The sequence below is a fragment of the Lolium rigidum genome, chromosome 3 (genome assembly GCF_022539505.1).
Source record: "Lolium rigidum isolate FL_2022 chromosome 3, APGP_CSIRO_Lrig_0.1, whole genome shotgun sequence".
NCBI lineage: Eukaryota > Viridiplantae > Streptophyta > Magnoliopsida > Poales > Poaceae > Lolium > Lolium rigidum.
In genome coordinates this window covers 16843634-16865331 of record NC_061510.1, presented here as the reverse complement: position 1 = coordinate 16865331, position 21698 = coordinate 16843634, and the positions used below count along the sequence as shown (strand labels likewise).

The window sequence follows — 21698 nt, the reverse complement described above, 5'->3', positions numbered from 1 at the left end:
TATCCCAAATGATCTCAAGGTTCTCTCCGGTTCACCTCCTAGGGAGTTCCCCCTATACATCCTGCCTAAGTGTCGGAACCCCATGTCCGAGAAGCAGGACACACCTGGATGGGTAGCCTTGGATATAAAACCATCTCAAGTCACTTGTGTGCATGCCATGTGGACACACAAAAGTTTCGGGGCCATTTCCCACCCTCCGATGCTCGATTTCTGGGGAAACCCCAGACCGGGGTCCCGGGGGATCTATACCGCCCTTATATATAGGTTTCCCGCAAAGGGGTTCGCCAAGAAAGTAGTGAGGAAGAAATGAACAAATTAAAATGATTGGGATTAACAATTAGATGGGTAATAATTACCTTTGTAATAAAAAAGTGTAAAAATAAAAATGGTCCATATGTAGTGCCGACGGCCAGGTGTTATGCCGTGGGTAGCCGTCAGCACAACATGGAGCGCCGTAACGGGGGAAGTGGGGCCCAGCAGTCAGCATGCTGTGTCGACGGCCGGAAGTGTGCTGTGGGTAGCTGTCGGCACAGACTGAAGGCGCCGTGACGGAGTGACGGCACAGCCTGCTTGTCAGGTGCTGCTTCGGTGCACGCCGGGTTGTGCCGACGGCTTAAGTTGCGCCGAAGGTGGCCGTCGGTGTACTGCATGCTGTGCCGACGGCCAGCTCCATCGCCGGTCGCTGGGGCCTCTGTGCCGATGGCCCCTACATTTGGCCGTCAGCACATCACCTGACCGTCGGCACACGCCAGCTCTCCCGTAGTGATGTTAAGGTTTGGAGTCCCCAGATTTCCCCTTGGAAAACGACTCCTAGAATTGGGTATGGTTTGTCGTCTCTAGCCACCCGGCCTCAACTACTCGCCCCAGACTAAGTGCAACCCTAATACGCATCTAGAATGCGAGCAACAATATAGATCTATGAATATCTCATGATTAAACATAGCAAATAATTGAATAGGATAAATCATCTCATAAACAAGCATCCACCATCGAAATTACACGTAGGGAGGCCCATAGTCTAGAGACAACAAGGCACGTGGAGCAACATGATCAAGCTAGCAGCACAAACTCATGGTTCTCTCCGGTGTGTTCATGTGCGTAGATCTTCGTATCCAATCAAAATTTCTTCCCAATGTTTCTCCAATTTTTTTCTCTTTTGGGAACTTTCCTGAAATAATAGATTACGCGAGGGGTATTCTGCCTTCCAAAGTTAAATTGAAAAATAAATAGGATTTAGAAAATACCCATGAAAAATTTGTTAAATAATATTGGAAACATTATATTAAACTTCAAAAGGCAAAGATATGTTTAGGACGTATCACCATCTTCTTCCCTAGTGACGATCTCGTGCAGTGGTGTTCCTCCCGGCCCGTAGCCGACAACTCTGCCACACCCCCATGTATACCACACCACATTCCCTACAATCTTCCTCAGGTCCATGCATGCATTTTAGTGTTTATCCCACTACTAATAGAAAAATGTAGTTGCACCTCTTGCACAAGACAAAAACTTCCAAGTGAGTGACCTTAACTAATTTCCATCAACTAATGCAGAATATTTATACAAACAGCATCGGAGATGCAGTGACATCGATACTCCGTTATCTGGAGGATACGAGCAATATTGCACACAAGGCCATCTATTTTGATGGCTGGTGTGGGCTGGCTGCTTCGGTGGTGCTTAGATCAATAGCTGAGAACCCTCCGTTGTCTCTACTCAATAAATTCAACAAGATCATCCACATTGATTGCTCTAGGTGGAAAAGCCGAAGAGGACTCCAAAGGACAATCGTTCAAGAACTGAAGCTTCCTCAGTGGGTAATGGATGTTATTGATAGGCAAGATGAAGATGATGATTTTAGAGGGGTAGATGAGAGCTCCAGAGCAGAGATACAAGTCGTTGGCACAGAGATACATCGAGTCATACAAGAACACATATATTTAGTAGTCTTCCATAATGGGAGCGATGGCACAATTGACTTGGATGATTTTGGCATTCCTATATCACTATGGGGTACTCGGGTATTGTGGACATTTCGAGGAAGGCTTCGGCTCAACTCAAAAATTATAGAAAAGGTGGAGAATTCACATCTTCATCTTAATGACGCATATAGGTGTACATTATTGTGGAACTACTTACTGCAAAAAGAGGCTACAGAAACCGATGCGTATATCAAAGATACATCCACTAAAGTAGTTGATGAGTGTTACTCGTATCTATTGTCACTCAACTCTCAGGGTGGCAACATCATGGACTACAACTGGGCCACGCATGCTTCAAACTATTGGGTATGTGATGGTATCATAGAGGAAGATCAGGTTGACAAAGCTTGGGAGGTTGCAGGTGCTCTGCATCAACAGATACATACAGAGGATTATTATTTTAATATAATACCCTCTTTTGGTGATGAACTAAAGACTCCCTCGAAACGTTGGATATTCGGTAGGAACACGGACAACCTTGTTGTGCATCAAGAGACAACATCATTTTTTCTGGCTGCAGTCACACACATATTAAATCCTTCAATAACACATCTACCTAATGTCATGTTTCATCAATCGAACAAACTTCGTGTGCTCAAATTAGACCATTGCACTTTCAGCTTTTCTTCGCCTCCTTTCCATTGTTGCCGCAGCTTAAGGTTTCTAGGACTGGCGTACTGTAAGGATAAACGAGAACAAGAAGCTGAAAAGCAAGATAGGACAACAATGGATTTTTTAAAGACGCTATGGGTGCTATACATATGCAAAACAGACTGGGAATTGGATTTATCACCGGATATTATAGATCATATGGCAGCAAACATTAGAGAGGTGCATATATATAGAGGGAGGTTTTGGCACATCAATTTTGCATGGAAAAAACTACAAAACCTTCGCAAGCTTCAAGTAATTGAGCCTACATGCCCCTGGGAGACAGGAGAAAAGGATGAATTTACAAATATGGTGAAGATGGAGTCCCTCAACCTATCTGGAAATTATACAATACAAGTTTTGCCCCGTCTGTCAGGAGCAACAAGCGTCAAAACTATGGTTCTAGATGATTGTGTAGGGTTAGAGCATCTTGAAGGTCTTCCTGTGTCACTTGAATCATTCAGCTTAGATGTAGAACGACAAGTGTATAATTACAAGGAGGCTAAAATAACTCGTATCTCCTTTACTGGTTGTTCAAGTTTATCTGACATCAGGTTGCGGGGGTCATTACCACACCTTGAGCAGTTGGACCTTTCAGGCACAAAATTGAAGACCCTTGACCTCAGAGTTGTGCAGATCCCGTTTCTCCAACGACTCATGCTGGTGGGATGTGAGAAACTTCGTGCTGTACTTTGGCCAGTAAAAGGGATGCCCCAAATAAGTTTTCTATGCATTGATACTCGAGGAGGAGGAGGAGGAGGAGGAGAGGTCGGAAGGATAATACAAGATTATGAGAAGTTAACAAAGGGATATTGTCAAGCATACGTCGCTTTGATGGACTTGAGATTTATTCAGTCATTGGTGTTAACAAGGTATAAAGATATTTTTTGGAACAATGATAGATTTATTATCAACCTCTGCTTATCTGCTAGTGGACAATGGTTCAGCAAAGAGAGGATGGGCTCTGGAAGCCGTGGTAAAATATGCAGGTCACCATCATTAATCCAGCAGCATTCTCGCAACCCCTACACAAGTATTGAGCTTGATGGCATTACTGTTGATCATGACTACACTAGTGCACTGCAGTTTCACCCCTTCGGCTACCATGTGCAAATTGGTGAGGGAATTAGCAACACTAGATTGGAAAGCCAGCAAGAAATAGAGGCTATCATCTTTGTGATGAACAAGGCAAAGTCGTTGCATGTGCACGACAATTTTTCTATCACCACTACCATCCCTGAACACATGCTCACCGGAGAAGGGAATAGGCTTACTTGGAAAGATTTGAAAGAATGTCATGTTGCGAGATGCCCGAAGATGCACACAGTCTTCATCACAAACTATGATGAATATTGCTTTAATAAAATAGAGACCTTTCGGGCAGCTGATCTACAGATGGTACATTGCATTTGGACCAAAGGAAGGATGATTAGTCATATGGACAATAATATGGACAATAGATCGTTTGTGAGATTGCAGAGCATACATTTATGGTCCTGCCCAAGGCTCACGTTTGCGCTTCCACTATCGTGGAATGCTCCACACTCATATTTTCCCAACTTAGAAACTCTACACATCATCAACTGTGGTGATATGAAGGATGTTTTCCCTGTGGAGCCTAGGTTTCTGGCAATAATTTCTACCGGCCACAGAAAAGGAATACTAGAGTTCCCAAAGTTGAAGTACATCTACATGCATGAGCTCTATAAGCTGCAACATATATGCGAAGCCAAAATGTTTGCTCCCAAGCTTGAGAAAGTCAGGCTCAGGGGCTGTTGGGGTGTCAGGCGCCTCCCATCTGTCGCGCAAGACAGCCACCCCATTGTGGACTGCGAGAAGGACTGGTGGGAGAAGCTGGAGTGGGATGGACTGGAGGTCAGGCACGACCCTTCCCTCTTCAAGCCGCGCCACTCGTCGTACTACAAGAACCCCCTGCCCAGAGTCTCGGTGCTTCGATGAACCAACCTTGTTGTCTAGGTAAACACGCATGCATTCCACCTTATTTTCTATTTATTTTTAAAGAATGTGTCGTAATGTGTGAGTGGTGGCCATGATCGAACAGACCTTGTTGTTAATAATCACTCGTATGATTGATCATTTGTTGTGTTGTGTAGGTTTGGTGCTGTCAAGAAAGACCTACAACGGGCGGCGGCATACGTCATGTTGCTTTCTATTTCTGTGGTTGATACAGTTCAAGTGATTAGTGTTTTAATTTCTTCCCAAGATTTGTGGTTCTTTGTTTTCTGAAGAATGAATGGATGCCATCTAGCTCTTTCTACTGGGAGTGAGGTGACCTATTGTCTACCTGTGGTTTGTGATTATGTTGTATGCTTGAAATAAGAAGGGTTTGACGCGTCTCTCTGATGTGTCTACCCCTTTAATTGGTGTGATGGGAATACTATGTGCCAAAGACTATGTAAGAAAATCATTTAATTTGTGTGATATTTATTCAGCAAGTGTGATCAAGTGTTTATGTTTGGTTCTACCATTCAGGTCTGTGTCTTTTAATTATTGTTGTAGGTATGCATATGGAAGGTTAAAACTTGCCACGTTGTCTTGCTTCGAAATTCTAGTGATGTATCCTTTCAAAACTAACCACTTATTTAGATATGGGGGCTGCTACACAGTGCGCGATTACTATTTAGCGCTACATGGTGCCCCTCCTGTATGAACGTGACAATTTCCAGAAATAGAAACTGGTCCCGCGCACGGTGACAATTTCCAGAAATAGAAACTGGTCCCGCACGGTGAAAGCGACGTGTTTCCAAAATAGGAAGACGATCTGGTCCATTTCCCTGCTGATTTTCTTTTCGAGAGGGGGCGCGCGCCACCAGGCGGGGGTGACGCTCCAGAAAATACAGGCCACGTCAGACATGAAGATATGCCGGAAAACTCCATGGCTGTACCAGAAACTACAAGCAAAAGAGCTAATAAACCGGAAAAGTAGTAGAACAACAGTCTCCATTCCTACTGCTGTGCAAGAACCCGAGGAAGGTAAAATTACTTCTGCACATCCAGATCTGTATAAATAGATTTTATTCTACAAGCCAGGTTCAATGTAAAAATTGTTGATGTAACAAAATATTCCATGATTGGAAAATGAAATTATCTCATTGTAAACATATAGTAGCTGGAAGTGATGTGCATACTAGGATGTAAAAAAATGTTCTTCTATGAGAAATATGAACAAAAGCACGTGGCTTTCATAAGTTTGTGAGCATCACAACTTTGAACCACCACTCGAACAACATGGAAGATCCAGAAAAATTTGTAGCAGAAAACTGAATCAAAAACATCATGTACAATTTCCTTGAGGCTTCATGCTCACTCGAACTGTAGGGCGCCATGAGATCTTCATAGGATGAGCTCTGTTTGCATTAAGAAATATCAGAAACAAAAAGTTAGTCATTGTTTTGTTAGCCGGTAAAAAATAGCATAGTAGCTGTAACTTTGCATACTTGAAAAAGTTAAAAGAGAAAATTCATGCTAGTTTTTTGATATGGAAATGAACTTTCTTATGTAACATGCAAATTAGCTTCTATATAATTGTTCTATCTGTTGTAGGTACGGAGTCCAACTATCCTTCTGCTGGTCTGTACCTAAATGTTCCAATTCTGGATGACGCAGATGTACGAACTTTGAGGAGGATCAAAGTCAAGATCATGCACCAGAGGGAGAATAAGTTAAAGCCCCGGTGCATGCTGCTAGAAGGAACAGAGGTCCATCTGCAGATACTGTAGTTGAAACATGGCCAACATTATCTAGTGCTGAACACAAGAAAAGTTACAGCCTACATACATAGGTTTACCAAAAAAGTTACAGCCTACAAACATAAGCTGATTAACAAGTTACAACCTACATACATAATCTGACTAAAAAGTTACAGCCTACATACATAAGCTGACTAAAAAGTTACAGTTTATATAGATAGGTTTACTGAAAAGTTACAGTCTAGATACGAGGTTTACAATAAAAGTTACTGCCTGCATACATAGGTTGACTAAAAAGTTACATGCACATCGCAGAAAAAACAGTAATAAGCTACATTAATGTGACCCATGAGGTAACATGCATTAGAGTATATAGTACATGTAAGAACAATGAAAATTACAGTCCGGCTATAGAGTTGCATGTGGTTCATGACGACCTCATAAAAAGTATATAGATACATGTAAACCATACAAATTATAGTCATGTTCAGCTATACATGTCATAATGCCTCAGGATAAAATAGATACATTCTACAAAAAATGTGAAACCTACAACTGCAATTTGTAACACGATAGCATGTATTTCGGGAACAATAATTACATCCTATTAAAAAACAACATAAAAACCCATATTAATAACATAATTGCATTATTTAACTAGAATAATTGCATGTACTACGGAAATAACATGCATCCTGATCACCAGGTATTGCAGATTCGAGAAAAAAATACATATACAACACCCAAGATGCACGCTTCACCAATTGGAGGTGGTAGCTAGTGTATCTGGGGAGTGGGACAATTATATGACAGTAAAACTTTAATAAAATCGCTACTCCCACCGGCCCTAAATAATTGCCGTAGGTTCAATGAACTTAGTACATTTTATTCTATATTTTGCCTAAATTTATGACAAGTATTAAGGGCCGGAGGGAGTAAAAGTCTCCCAAAAATCACTATGCTGCTCACAATAAAATGAAGGGTATCGGACTACAAAAGCACCCTACGACATAAAAAATACATCCTATGAGCAGCATATATACTAAACTACGACCATGGTCCCAGGATGTATATATTGCCAAAAACATACATCCCGCTACTAAAATCCAAAACTAAGAACTACTACTCTATACTCCATGTTTAGAGCGGGAAAGCTCATATATTACTCACATTCAAGGTACACAATTGTCCACAACGAAATCAGAGATAACAGTTGACACTGGAGCCAGCCAAAGCTTACAGGTTCCAGACCAAATAGCTAGTTGAGCTAAATTGTGGGCACTTGATTTAAACTTTCTCCTAGTAAATTTTGACATAGATCAATGCAGTGTCCTCAGTAGGCATGGACATAGGAATGGGGCGCAGTTCTTCTATGAGCATACTGTATACTGATGCAAAAAGAGCATAGTAGCACCACCATGACAGATTAAATAATACATTGTACGTGTAGATTATTACATACACATGAGCATACTATGCAGTCCGGAAAACAGAGAGACCAAATTCCCACATAGTTATCTGATCCCTAACAGAGTAACAACACCAACGTTACTTCGCTGCATAAACGAAAATCTCCCGTGAAGAAAAACAAAGCCCCCCCCTTCGTCTCTCTCGCGTCGCCCCTCTTGGCGACCGGGGGAGACAAACCCTAGCTCCCGCCGCCACCTCCTCCTCCCACCTCTCCCCCCTTCTCGTCGCCCCTAGAGGCTGCCGCCGCAAAGGCTGTGCGGCGCCGGTGAAGGGGGCGGCGGGGAGTAGCGGTTTCGGCTCCCCTGCAGCAGTATGGAGGAAGACTCTGCGCTGGATCCGTCGCTTCCTCGCCGGCGGCACTGGATCCTTGCACCGCGGCGGCGCCCCGGCCTCTCCTCCTCCACGCTGCTCTTCCCCTCGACCACCGTCGTCGTCCTCGTCTCCCTCGCCATCTGACCCCGGCAGCTGTTGCGCCGCCCTGGTTTCTCCGCGCGGATCCGGCCGTGGTTGGCGGTTCCGTTGCTCCCCAGGCCACTGTGTGTCCTGTCCTTCGGATCTGGGCCGGCGGCCGTTTCTGCGCCAGGGGGCGCAGTCTATGGCCGTGGTTTGGTGGGTGGCCGGTGCTCGTTTCTGCAGGGGCAGTTGTGTGGTCGGCCGCGCATAGGAGCAGTTGGTTTTCCGGTGATGGTCGTCAAAGGGCCAAGCTTTTTGTGCAGGCGATGTGCGGGTGTTGTTCTGGTTTGGCCAGATCTGGTCTTGGGTAAGTTCGTGTGTCTGGTGGAGTTGGCCTTCGGGTCTGGCGGCTGTGCTTCTTCAGAGTGGAGTCTTGGTGGTGCGTTTGTGATTCGCCGCCGGCCAAGTGCTGCTGATGCGTGTGGTTGATGTCGTCGGGGATCTGTGCGCGCGCGGTCAGGGTGACCCGCAATGCCGATGGTGCCGGAGCGGTGGTCTCGCGGTTCCCCCCTTCTTCATCCCAGCGCTCACAGTCTACCTCGCCGCGTGGAATCAGCTTATCACACCTACCTCATCAGCTTTTGTTTCCGCTGGACCTTGGGAGAAGATGGTCCCTTGGTGTGTTGTTCCTCTTGGCTTTTGCCATGGCATGATGGTTTCCACTTGTGTACCTTTTGCTTGTCGTGCATCTCCAGCCTTGGTTCGTGTTTCGTCTTCAGTGAGCCTATACCTACTCTTCTTCGGCAGCCAGGGGGCTGGCCATTGGAGGGGTTTAGTGCAAATTGGCTTGGAGCTACGATTGGCATGGTGTGAGATGAGAGTCGAGGAAGGCTCGGGTGAAAGCCTTGCCCGGCTAGTCTGGTGCCAATGACGATGACACCCACGGGTGCCATTTCCCTTCTTGAAGGCGTCGTTGCGGAGCCTTCCCTTTTCTCGTATTCTTGATCTTGTGTTTCTAGGTGAAAACTTTTCCCCTCACAGGGTGGGCGACGACGGCATTCTGGTGCTTGGAGGCGTCGCTTTAGAACCTTGATCCTCGACGGTTTATCATGTTCTGCACTTCCGGTGGTTTCCTTGTGTGGTTGGTAAGAGTCCGAGAAGACGATGTCATGGTGACTCCGGTGAAGGTCGCGGCTTGAGCCGGCAATGCCCTGTTCTTCTTGGCTGCAAGAGGATGACTCAAGCATAGGACATTAGATTTTCCTTTCTTTGTCAATGCTTTGTCTAGTCGCCCTCTTTGTTTGGTGTTGTTTCTTCTCTCCTGTGCTTATTTGTAAGCTGGTATCCCCAGCGTGTCTGTAACTGCAACTACTTGTCGGTTGAGGGCTTTGTTAATTCAAAGTCGGGCTATGAGCCTTTTATCTAAAAAAAAAATCTCCCGTGAATACTAGACGAGCACACTATTACTGAACAGAAACAACTACAATAGAAAGAGCGCTCTCGTACTAGCTAGACTAGCACCACCATGAGAACAGAACGATTCAGCGCCCTCGTGACCAAAACTGGAGATGAAATCGAGCTCGCGTCGAGCAGCACGCCAGCCCCTTAGAAACGAGAGGGATCAAAGGACTCACCAGCACCTTACTCCTTCAACCACCCCTCAGCCGACGGCCGCCCCGCCACAATAGCGTCGACTGCAGAATCCCTTCCACCAAGTCCTCCTCCGATGCCCGCACCACCTTAGAAGTATAGGATTGGGGACGTCGCGCCGCCGAAGGAACCCTCCCAGGCCCAGCACGGCCACCCCCGCCGCCAGATGCCTTGATCTGCCGTCGAAGCTCCTCCACCACTAATCGAACCGACCAGGGACACTACACCGGGGCTTCCCATTGGATTTCTCCCCGCCGACGAGAGTGATTCGGCGGTGGAGATCGAGCAGGGCGCTCGTGCGCGAGGGGGTAGGTGGGGATGAACCCGGTGGTGCCAATTTCCTAAGACAACGAAAAAGAAAAAGAAAATGAGGCCGTCGCTGGTTTGGATGTTTGCGTCGGTTCTTTTCCATCCGCTCGATCGCAATCCGACGGGCCAGACGACGGAGCACCACGTAAGACACGGCAATGCCCAGGCAAAAATTAGATTTTGCGTTTAGATATATTTATATCTAGATAAAATTGTGACACTCTTATTTCAGAACGGAGATAGTATAGTAAATCAATATTGCATTTTGTTGCCTCTGCGCTTCAAGCAACCCACAACTGGTATTCAGGTTCGCAAATTAGTCATTCAAGTTCGAGAATTTTCCTACCATGCAACGACTAAGTTACCTAACAAATTAGTTCATGTCAGCGCATAATTTGGAACTAGTTTTATCTAAACTCCTTTAGAAATCTAACAAACTAAAACTTTATTTGGACCACCTAACTAATTCTTGGATGAGTAAAACTTGATTTTCGTAATACCCGAATTCACGTTTTGGAAAGAACGGGTCTAAGACGCGACCCGGACGTTTGGAACCTAGCAACGCGCGAGGTCAATATCGCATCCGCACATGCATGCAATGCGATTAGCAACTAATATAGCAATTATTTTATACGGTGTTTCCCTGTGATTTGGTAAAATGTATACGGATGATTGTACATACCACGGACCCCCTTGCATGCGCTTGAGCTTTAATTGAAACTTCGGTCTATGGTACACACGAACCGTACAGAGTTATTGCACATACAGATTTATTTTGCATGCATGCTTTTGACTCGCTAAAAATGGTAACAGGGAACAGGGGGAGTAGTAACAAGTCAAAATATAAAGACGTGATAAAAATACAGAAATGCAAGCCAAAGAGTATTGCAATTATAGAGTGGATAGATAAAAAGGACAAATGTAACAAAGATTGTTAGACTGATTTTTAAAACTAGAGATAGCAATTCAGCATTTAATATGAACATAAAATCCCAAAACTACATTTTAGTGACCTTAGATGTACTAATGATACATGCTGCCTAGGGTTGAAAACGGAATGAGCCGACAGAAGCGGCAATTGAACATAAAGTACAAATATAGTAGTTATACTACCTGGACATCCTTCGGGCTGGGCCGGGCTGAAGAAAGCCTGACGCACGAAAAATAGTCCCAGGCCTGGCCGCCCATCGGACCGGCGGGACGGGCCACCTCCTATTTTGCTTATTTGGACTACCCAGGCTCGGCTCAGCCATTGGGCCAACATTTTCAGGCCTCTAGGCCAAAGAATTTCAGGCCGAGCTGCCCATGCCCAGGTATGTAGTAGTACATAGCCTGGCCTGGTTGCAAGTGTGATCTAGGCCCTAGTTTCATGCATTCCATGGCCCGATGAGCAAGAGAAATGACCAAGTCGGACTACTATTTCGTACTTAGGCCTGGCTAGGATATATTTTCGAAAAGTTTCCGTATTTGTTTTTTCGTAATTTCCTTGTTGTTTCCGTTGGAACTGGCTCTCCGGTTACCTTTTCCATTTCCTTTCCCGTAAAATACCGTTTCCGTATCCTTTTTTGCTCTTTGTTTCCTTTTTCTCCAGAAAAAGGACGGCGTTCCGTTTTCGACCCTACTGCCAATGTAAATAGCTTGTTTATAGTGAAAAGATGATAGTCATCTAATGGACCAATGAAACTAATCAAGTGGCAACTAATGCATCAAGGTATTCTAGACTATACACTAGAGTAGCAAACATAACATGAATATGATATTCAAAACATACTTGAAGTTATAACCGGTTCCAGGCTGGAGAACTTCTGGAGCCATCCTAAACACCAAACAAAAGAACATAGCATGTCAAACATCTTCTCAAATGTTTAATACTTATTGAGCCTCTAGAAGAAGAAATTTTGAAAAAATATAGCTACCAGCACGGGGTTCCCACAAATGTATTCCTAGATCTTTGTCTATCACCTCTGTCAAACAAGCAAGCAGATACACCGAAGTCCCCAAGCTTTACTACACCAGGGCTATCGACAAGGATATTGCCCGCCTGCACAATGTCATATTTAGCAAAAGTGCTGATGAAATTAGCGCAAAATAAACCTATAGAGCAGATTAAGCTAACCTTGACATCTCGGTGGATATGTCCTTGCCTATGGAGGTAATCTAGAGCCTTTAGTGTTTCTTTTAGAATAGAGCAGATGACAGGCTCTTCGAGGCCATCGGGGTATCCAACCTTCATTAGGTGTAAACATGAACCCTCTGCCATGAACGGCATTATCACCCAAAGGTTGTGATCGACAACGAACGAGCAATAGGCCTTGATGACATTCGGATGATCTATCAAGCTCATTATCTGAGCCTCCTTCCGCACATCATCCTGGAGAGGATATGTATACATATTAGATACCACTGTGAGATGCTAAATACACTACGTACTAACTTCAAGAGGCAACCGGTACGTATACAAATACGTTCCCTATGAGATGAACTTTCACTGGTTGGTGTACTGTTTGGCGCTACTGAAGCGGGCACGCAATACTCATGGTGATCATGCCAACCAAAAAAATATGCAGTTACAGTTCCTTGCAACGAAGACGCAATTTAGAAAAAGTACTGCATCCTACATTTCGTTAACCGCATCTACATGCCATCTAGGGGCCTCAAGCGCACTGTGAGAGAAGAATCTGTGAAAGTAATGAATAGCAACCAAAGCATGCTGGAATTGTGCCTAGCAATACAGACAGGAGCCCCACCGTATCTCAGCGGCAAGGGTAGTGCAAGTCAGCAGAAAAATGGTGAAAACCCGACAATCAAAGTATAATTCACAAACAGAAATTGCAGAATCGAGTATGTATACATATGAGATACCAGTGTGAATATACAAATCCATTCATTATGAGATGCACTTTCACTATCAGGTGTACAGCTTGGCGCTACAGAAGCGGGCAAGATGTAATCCTGGTGATCATGCCAGCTAAAAATCCTTGCAACGAAGACGCAATTTAGAAAAGTAGCGCATCCTACAGTTAATTCACCGCGTCGACGTGCCGCCATACAGAGAACAATTGGAAATTATTATCTATGTGATTTGTGAAATCAGTAAATAGCAATCGAAGCTTACCGGAGTTGTGCCTAACAAAGTAACAATACAGATAGGAGTCCTACGGTATCTCCAAACCAGCGGCAAGGGCAATGCAAGTCAGTAGCGAAATGACGAAAACAGAGGATCATCAAAGTAAAATTCGCGAACAGAGATTGCAGGATCGGGTATATCAACTCCTCAAATAGAGCTAAGTCGCATGATCCAGAGTCACCGTCGCACACCAATAAACAGGTTTGCGCAGAGAAAGGGATGGGTAGATCGATCGATCAGCCCGGCTTACCACAGGCCAGCTCGAACGAAGGAGTGTGTCCGCAATGCGTTCCTAAATGACCCGATCAAAACCCTAGGACGCGCGCCTTGCGCGAGCGAGGGAGAATCGGAGAGGAGAGGTGTGACAGAGAGAGGGGGGAGCTCACGAGGTTACTGTTGACCCGATCGAGATCGAGGCACTTGACGGCGATGGTGGTGTTGGCGGGGAGGAAGACGGCGCGGTAGACGACGGCGTTGGCGCCGAAGCCAATCTCCTCCATGAGCCTGTAGTCGCCCGGCGACGCGGTGAAGTCGGGCGGCGGCGCCGGGGCCGCCGCCGCCGCGGACGGCAGCGAGGCCCGCCGCATGCTCCCGCTCCTGACCATCTTCCTCGCGGGCGGGCGGGCCGATCGCGGGCGCGCGCGCGGCCGCCGGCGGGGGAGTTGGTTGACTGGTGTCGCGCGCGTACGAGTGGGGACTCTGGAGAGACCGAGGGGGGCGGAGCGGGGTGAAACGGAAGATTTTGCGGAGGGATTGTTTCTGGCGTGGCGTGGGACGCGAGGGTTTTCGCGGGTATGAGGATGACTTGTGGGGACGGGTGTGGTGGGGCCGGGGTGGAAGTGGGAGTAAGAGGTGGTGGTTGGGGCGGGGTGGAGTGGCCTAGGGAGGGAGGTAGATGCGGCCGGTGCGCTGGGCTGAGAGATCTCCGCCTCCCGATGTTGGTCTGTGAGCAATCAGCGGGATCGTCTGTGCGCAATGCGTTTCACCATCGGTATAAAATTCAGTATAGCCAGCCCATCCCTAACGGCGTGACGTAAACGACAAAAAAGTATCTGTAAAAACTCAGCCCAGCGGCTAGATGTATATAGTGATCAGCCTCTTCGCACATACTAAAAGACATATTTTCTCTCTTTGGTCGGTTTGCGATGGCATGCGGACAGGAAAGAAACCCATATTTGTTTACGCTTGCGGCGGCCCTACCCGCATACCACATTTAGCATGCGCTGCAGCTTTAGCAGGGGATAATGGTGGCTGTTGTTGCTAACCAGAGGCTAATGACGGCATCATCGATTTCCACCCGCCCTTTCCAATCAAGCACCCCGCCCGGGGCCCATTTCGTCGTTGTTTTCTCCTCCGAGGCCGCTTTTGTTTCCCGCCCAGACCGGTGTGCCTATAAATCGAGCCCACCATGGGACCTCGGCCAGATCACAGAACCATAGCCATGTTTGACCTCACCCTACCCGCCACTTTGGCCAAGATTAGCGAGGATGTGCTAAAGAGGTACCCTCCGAGCCCCACGGTGAGCTGTGACGATTGAGGCGACGACGCCGGTGGCGAGGACGATCAGCGCGCGTTGAGCTCTACTGAGCGAGCCCTTCCAAGGCGCGTGGTAACGAGCCCTGCAAGCATCGGACGCCTGCAGACTTCTCAAGTTGTTTCGCTAGACAACGACCTGGGAGGAGCGCGGCCGCTAGTTCATGGCGACAGAGCTCGACTCCCACCGTGCGGCCGAAGAGATCGCCTATCGGGCGTCGGCAGAGGCCGCATTCCAACATGCCGCCCTCCACGCCGCGTTGGAGGCGGTACAGGTGGCCCGCAGGTAGACAAACTTCATCATCGTGTAGGTGTCATCGGAGCGGCTACAAAAGCACGCATCGGCGGAGCGGAAATCGATGGCGTTGCGGCAGGCGGCGAGGGCCGCCGAGATCGAGTTGTCGGCACGCCTGCATAGCCGCTCACGCGACGACGCAGGTAGAGGCGAAGCAGCGGCAGGCCATGACCTATGCCCGGACCATGAGGAGGCATGCAACTCGAGAGAGGATACGATGCGCCAACGAAGCCATGCGTCCGTGGCAACCAAGGGATGACGAGGGCCAAGGAAGCTCCGACGGCCTGCGAGGGCCAAGCCAGCTACGCCGACGATGGGCATGCCTCTATACAGCTTGGTTTAGTGTAATTAGGTTTATTGTATAATGGAAACATGTAGCCACCTAAAAAAATCAAGATTTGTTCCACTGACTTGCGGACAACGGGAAGGTGTGCGGCCTGTCCACGAGATGTCCTTACAACAACAAATTTAGGTAGAGTTGGCTCTAAAAGAGATATGTCGTGGGGCGCGGTAAATTTAGGGCATGTTTCTTGGAATATTCTCAGCAGGGAAAAAATAGGTGGGATTAGTCATTTTCATGAAAATGCTCAGCTTCGTAGTAATCGACAAATCACGTTTCTCACTTTATTTGCAAATTGAGGTCGCTCTCCATAGTGTAGTGCGCATCACCGTCGGTGCACACCGACCTCACAGCTGGCGAGGGGGACATAGGGCGCAGAGGATCCGCTCGTGGTGTGGAGCGGAGCAGCAAGCCCGGGTAGCACGGCCGGGTACGCGCCCGTACCGTACGACCAGAACGGACGGGCTCGGCTCCTCGCGGGCCCACCCTGTGCCGGCGGTACTCACCGTAGTACGGACCGGATCATTCCCCCGACGCGTGGATGTGCTGGCCATGTGCATATGAGCCAGGAGCGCTGGGTAACAACCCTACACTCATTATTCATGGGTCCTCCCAAAAGGAAAAAAAATATTGGTGCCACGGAGTGTGCACTTCGTTGGAGTTACCAAAGCTCCGAAATATTTCACCAAAAAGAAAATGGTGCCAAGTAGCCAGCCAGCCAGCCTTGTTTGACATGTACGTAGTAGTAGTAAAAAATAAAGCAGCTAGCTGCAGCTAGTTGTGCCAAGTCACCATGGAGGAGATTAATCTGCTGGTAGATGTTTCCAGGTTTGGCAAGTACAGTAATGTAACCAAATTAAGACGGAGATCCCGTGCGGACGGATGATAGGCCAAACAATCGCCCATGTTTCCGTATGAAGCCGATCCATGACGCGCGCTACCAAGGGCATGTTCTTTTGGGTTGTGGCTGGCTGGCTGTGCAGGGAAAGCTCCTATGCAGGGAAATCCGCTGTATAGGAAAAGCTGCTGTTTCGAATTTTACTGTTTGGCAACTTAGCTGGCTGTCTGGTTGTGAATAAATGAATTATCTAAAAAACCCTTTAATGTCATACAGATATATTTTTTCTGATTTTTTTTTAATACTTCCTCCGCTCTGAAATAATACTTGTCGCACGTTTAGTGAATCTGGACATATATTGGTGAATCTGGACATACATTAGTTTTAAATTTGTTCAGCAGATTCGCCAGTGTCTCTCATGCATGGTAGGTAGTGTTAATCAAGAAGTAGTAACAGCTGCATGCAGCGGGCCAGCATAATAATTAGCACGCATAGCGCGAGCATTAGCGCGCAGCACGAGTTGTGTGTCGTTTCGGCCAGGGAGCGGCCGCTCGGTGGCAGTTCTACGTAAATACTATGAGAAATAGGGACAAAGGGTTATACCGTTTGGATCTTTAAAGATGAAGCTACGGGAAGCCACGTGAAGCACCTCGTGAGGTGCTTTTGCTCGCCTGTGTATTTCGCTCCGTGGCTTTGGAAAAGCCTGCAGCCAAAGCACCCCGTTTGGTTAGTTTGGTCTACTTATTTCTGTGGAAAGCCAAAACCCAAACAAACAGGCCCCAAGACAGGCCGTTTGTTACAACGCACGCGGTCAAACTTTTATTAGAGAAATAGGGGCATACCCCGGTTCCAATATATTGAAACCAGATAACCAGTCTACATCATCCAGAAATTTTATCATTACAGCACCCAAACCCCTCTCTAGGCACATCTAGCCAGCACATCTTACAGTAACAAACTTACACAACATACTAAGGCACCAGAGAGAAACACACAACATCAAAACAGCATCAGAAGAAGCAGGCTAGCATTTTGAGCCCTCAGACCCCACCCCCTCTCCAGGCTACTGACGATCCAGGACTTGGAAACACGCTCCATCGCCCACCAAGACCAAATCATTCGCCTCCAGGGTCCTTGCCAAGTCCTCTGCTTTGATCAGTCGGGCCAAAAACCTCTCGAGTTGTTCATGTCGCAGACCTCCAATGTCGCTCTTGCCTTTTTCTGTGGAATCACCTAGGTTCCGGCCACAATAGCACTGGTGGCATCCTGGACACTTCCTCCACCTTGCTCAGCATAGACATCACTGTTGGAGATATGCCCAAGAGGCAATAATAAATGGTTATTATATATCTTTGTGTTTATGATAATGTTTACATACCATGCTATAATTGTATTAACCGAAACATTGATACATGTGTGTTATGTGAACAACAAAGAGTCCCTAGTATGCCTCTTAACTAGCTTGTTGATTAATGGATGATTAGTTTCATAATCATGAACATTGGATGTTATTAATAACAAGGTTATATCATTATATGAATGATGTAATGGACACACCCAATTAAGCGTAGCATAAGATCACGTCATTAAGTTATTTGCTATAAGCTTTCGATACATAGTTACCTAGTCCTTATGACCACGAGATCATGTAAATCACTTATACCGGAAAGGTACTTTGATTACATCAAACGCCACTTGCGTAAATGGGTGGTTATAAAGGTGGGATTAAGTATCCGGAAAGTATGAGTTGAGGCATATGGATCAACAATGGGATTTGTCCATCCCGATGACGGATAGATATACTCCGGGCCCTCTCGGTGGAATGTCGTCTAATGTCTTGCAAGCATATGAATAAGTTCATAAGAGACCACATACCACGGTACGAGTAAAGAGTACTTGTTAGGAGACGAGGTTGAACAAGGTATAGAGTGATACCGATGATCAAACCTCGGACAAGTAAAATATCGCGTGACAAAGGGAATTGGTATCATATGTGAATGGTTCATTCAATCACTAAGTCATCGTTGAATATGTGGGAGCCATTATGGATCTCCAGATCCCACTATTGGTTATTGGTCGGAGAGAAGTCTCAACCATGTCTACATAGTTCGCGAACCGTAGGGTGACACACTTAAGGTTTGATGTCGTTTAAGTAGATATGGAATATGGAATGAAGTTCGAAGTTTTGTTCGGAGTCTCGGATGGGATCCAGGACATCACGAGGAGTTCCGGAATGGTCCGGAGAATAAGATTCATATATAGGAAGTCATTTTCTAGGTTTGAAAATGATCCGGTATTTTTCCAGGAAGGTTCTAGAAGAGTCCGGAAGAAATCGGCATGGAAGGTGGAGTCCCAGAGGAACTCCACCCACCTTAGTGGGGTCTAACAATGGTTCACCACCATTTAGCAAAGTAAAAATGGTATTGGTCGAGAATTGCATACTAGGGCTATATGCCCACATATGTTTTTATTATTTTATTTTAGTTTCTTCATATTTGATCCTATTTGGTTTTGAGAAGGTTGGGGTTTAGGGTTTTCGAAATATGTTTAATGTAATAAACAAACAATCATGGTAATAACACAAGTATTAGGTATGAGCACTATGCATAGCATCATATGTAATAAAAGTTTTTGTTGGTTCTCATTTTTGAAAAGTGGAAATTTAATTTCTTCTTTGTTTGAAAATTTGGGATGTTACACCTGTTGTGGGAAAGCAACCAAAGGAAAAAGTGAATTTTTGGGGGTACTTTGATTTTCCAAACACAATGGATATCAACAGTTTGAATTCCCCCAAAGTTAACAATAGCATATAAAGATTTTACACTATAAACCCCACTTGCTTCCCACTTCCAAATCAAACAGTCTTGAGAATCATCCAAATGGATAGTTTGCACAATTTGCTGAATTTCCAACCATTGCAACATCAAATTATGGTCAAAACATCTCCTAAAGGTCATTTTCAAAGAAACACCATCCCATAAATCCGCAATAGTTTTATTTTGCTCATTCAAAAGGAAATAGACTTCCTAGTATTGAATATCTAGAGAGCAAGAACCAAACCAATGGTCCTCCCAGAACTTAATAGTCCTACCATTCCCAACTTTCCATTTATAGCCCATCTTAGCAGCCTTGGCAGCCCAAAGCACCCCTTTCCAAAAGGGGGAGGCACCATTAGCAGAGCAAGAAAAGATGTTAGGGTTACTCACATTATATTTATTATCTACTATCTGTTTCCATATCTTATTATCAGCCAAATGGTATATTTTGATCCAGGAAGCTAAAAGGCACATGTTCATCTCTGATAAATCAGGGATGCCCAATCCTCCATATTCCTTTTTCCTAGTGACCAAGCCCCAATTAGCTAAATCATACTTCTGGTGTCCCTCATAATTATCCCAAAGACAGTGAGCCATCTGAGAGTTAATAAGCGTAATGGCCCATTTAGGGAACTTGATCACACTAAGGAGATAGATGGGAATGCTGGCCAAGACACTCCTAACCAGCTCTAGCTTGGCAGCATGGTTATGGAGTTTCCCTCTCTAGCCAGCAGCTTTTTTGAGAATTTTATCAACAACGGGCTGAATGTCCTCTTTTTTAAGCTTGCAGTGGTGCAGAGGAACCCCCAGATACTGCAGAGGAAACTCACCCAACTTGCAACTCAAAGATTGTGCAAAAAGTTGTCCATCACTCTCAACCACATTAATAGGAACTAGATCACACTTATGAAAGTTCATCCTCATCCCAGACATATGTTCAAAACAAGCCAAGATCCATTTTAAGTTAATGGCAGAAGTTAAACTATTTTCAAGGAAGAGTAAGGTATCATCAGCATACTGCATACTAATGATTCCCCCCTCCCCAGTCCTTGCATAAGCCCAGCTATCTGCCCTCCAAAAGCAGCTTTATAAAGGATTTTAGTGAAAACATCAGCCATAAAATTGAAAAGAATGGGGGATATAGGGTCCCCCTATCTTACACCTCTGCTAGTAAGGAAAAAATGACTATTACAATCATTGATCCTAACACCAACAAAACCATTATGTAAGAGCCCCTCAATAATAGACATCCACTTGGGGCTAAAACCCCTCATTTTCATCACTCTCAAAAGGAAGTCTCTGTCCACTCTATCATATGCATTTTCATAATCAATTTTAAAAATAAAACCACTATGTCCTCTGTGGACAACATCATGAATTACTTCATGGGCAGATACCACACTCTCAAGAATGTATCTCCCTTTAATAAAGGCAGTTTGATTAGGAGAAATAAGTTTCTCACTAACCACACCCAACCTATTAGTGGCACATTTGGAAAAAATCTTAAAACTGCAATTTGTCAAGGCAATAGGTCTGAATTTCTGTATATTTACAGCATCAGACTCCTTTGGAATCAGAGTCAAGAGAGAAAAATTTAGCCTAAAGAGATCAAGTTTTCCCTCATTCCAATCCTTAACCATAGCCATGAAGTCAGCTCTAATGAGCTCCCAAAAGTGTTGATAAAAGAGAAAAGAAAAGCCATCAGGACCAGGAGCACCTTCAGCATAAGAGCCAAAAATAGTCTCCTTTACCTCTTTTTCAGAAAAAGGAGCATTAAGCATCTCATTATGACTCTGTGACACCATATCCTCTGGGTCCCAGAAGTCATCTACTATATCAATATCAAGACAAGGTTCTTTGCAAAACATGGCCTTATAGTAATTAATAGCAATGTCCAACATACCTTTGTTGTCTTCCACCATCCCCTCATCACCTTGCAACTGGCAGATTTGCTTCTTCCTTCTCCTCTGATTTGCTATAGAATGGAAGTAGGCAGTATTACGATCCCCTTCCAAAATATATCTTTCTCTAGACCTTTGCCTAGCCTTAATTTCTTCATTACTCCAAATTTTGGTGAGTTCAACAGAAATATCTTTCATTCTTTTTTTAGAAACAGGTGATAAGCTCCGTGTTTCAGCAATAATATCAAGCAGATCATATTCAACAACCAAACTTTGTTTATTTTTCCTTTGAGCAGATTCAATATTAGCAACCCAACCTTTTAAGCCTTTCCTAGTATTTCTAATCTTAAAATTCCATCTGTTAATGGATTTCTGGAGATGACAGGGAGCTTGCCAAAATTTGGCAACCACCTGATCAAACCCCTCAATATTAAGCCACCATTTCTCAAATCTAAATTGTTTAGTACAAGGAATTTTAAAAGCCCAGTGTCCACAACAAGGGGAGTATGATCACTCCCAACCCTAGCTTTAGAGGCTAGACTACTAGCAGCGATGTCGGTCTTACAGTAGTTGCAATTTCCCTTCTGCAGAACACCATCAATCAGGATCTTCTTGAAGTGCTTCCACATCTCAGATCTTGAATCCATCTTCTTTCGAGCTTCCTTCTTTTCACCCTCCTTGAC

The 21698-nt window shown here is 45.3% G+C and overlaps 2 protein-coding genes across 3 annotated transcripts; one reads left to right on the top strand and one right to left on the bottom strand.

The window, feature by feature from the left end:
• Positions 1-1547: 1547 nt before the first annotated feature.
• On the top strand, positions 1548-4592 carry LOC124694418. The gene is made up of 2 exons (XM_047227403.1): positions 1548-3430; positions 3536-4592. Exons 1-2 carry the CDS (start codon positions 1548-1550, stop codon positions 4590-4592), a joined length of 2940 nt encoding a protein of 979 aa, XP_047083359.1.
• A 1321-nt stretch (positions 4593-5913) lies between these two features.
• Positions 5914-13897, bottom strand: LOC124701222 (serine/threonine-protein kinase BLUS1-like). 2 transcript variants are annotated; one of them, XM_047233271.1, is made up of 5 exons: positions 13679-13897; positions 12282-12536; positions 12082-12206; positions 11937-11981; positions 5914-6001 (listed from the first exon to the last, which is right to left on the bottom strand). In XM_047233271.1, exons 1-5 carry the CDS (start codon positions 13895-13897, stop codon positions 5929-5931), a joined length of 717 nt encoding a protein of 238 aa, XP_047089227.1. In that variant the 3' UTR covers positions 5914-5928. The 2 variants fall into 2 exon arrangements, with proteins under 2 accessions (XP_047089227.1, XP_047089226.1); XM_047233270.1 differs by lacking the exon at positions 5914-6001 and adding an exon at positions 11036-11786.
• Between the last annotated feature and the right edge of the window lie 7801 nt (positions 13898-21698).

Excerpts from the sequence above, each read along its gene's own strand:
- LOC124694418 (XM_047227403.1), top strand. The coding sequence starts at position 1,548 with ATGCAGAATATTTATACAAACAGCATCGGAGATGCAGTGACATCGATA. Across the intron at positions 3,431-3,535 it reads ATAATACAAGATTATGAGAA|ATTTATTATCAACCTCTGCT; the intron begins GTTAACAAAGGG and ends GAACAATGATAG.
- LOC124701222 (XM_047233270.1), bottom strand. The coding sequence starts at position 13,897 with ATGGTCAGGAGCGGGAGCATGCGGCGGGCCTCGCTGCCGTCCGCGGCG. Across the intron at positions 12,207-12,281 it reads ATATCCACCGAGATGTCAAG|GCGGGCAATATCCTTGTCGA; the intron begins GTTAGCTTAATC and ends GACATTGTGCAG. Across the intron at positions 11,982-12,081 it reads TTTGTGGGAACCCCGTGCTG|GATGGCTCCAGAAGTTCTCC; the intron begins GTAGCTATATTT and ends TTTGGTGTTTAG.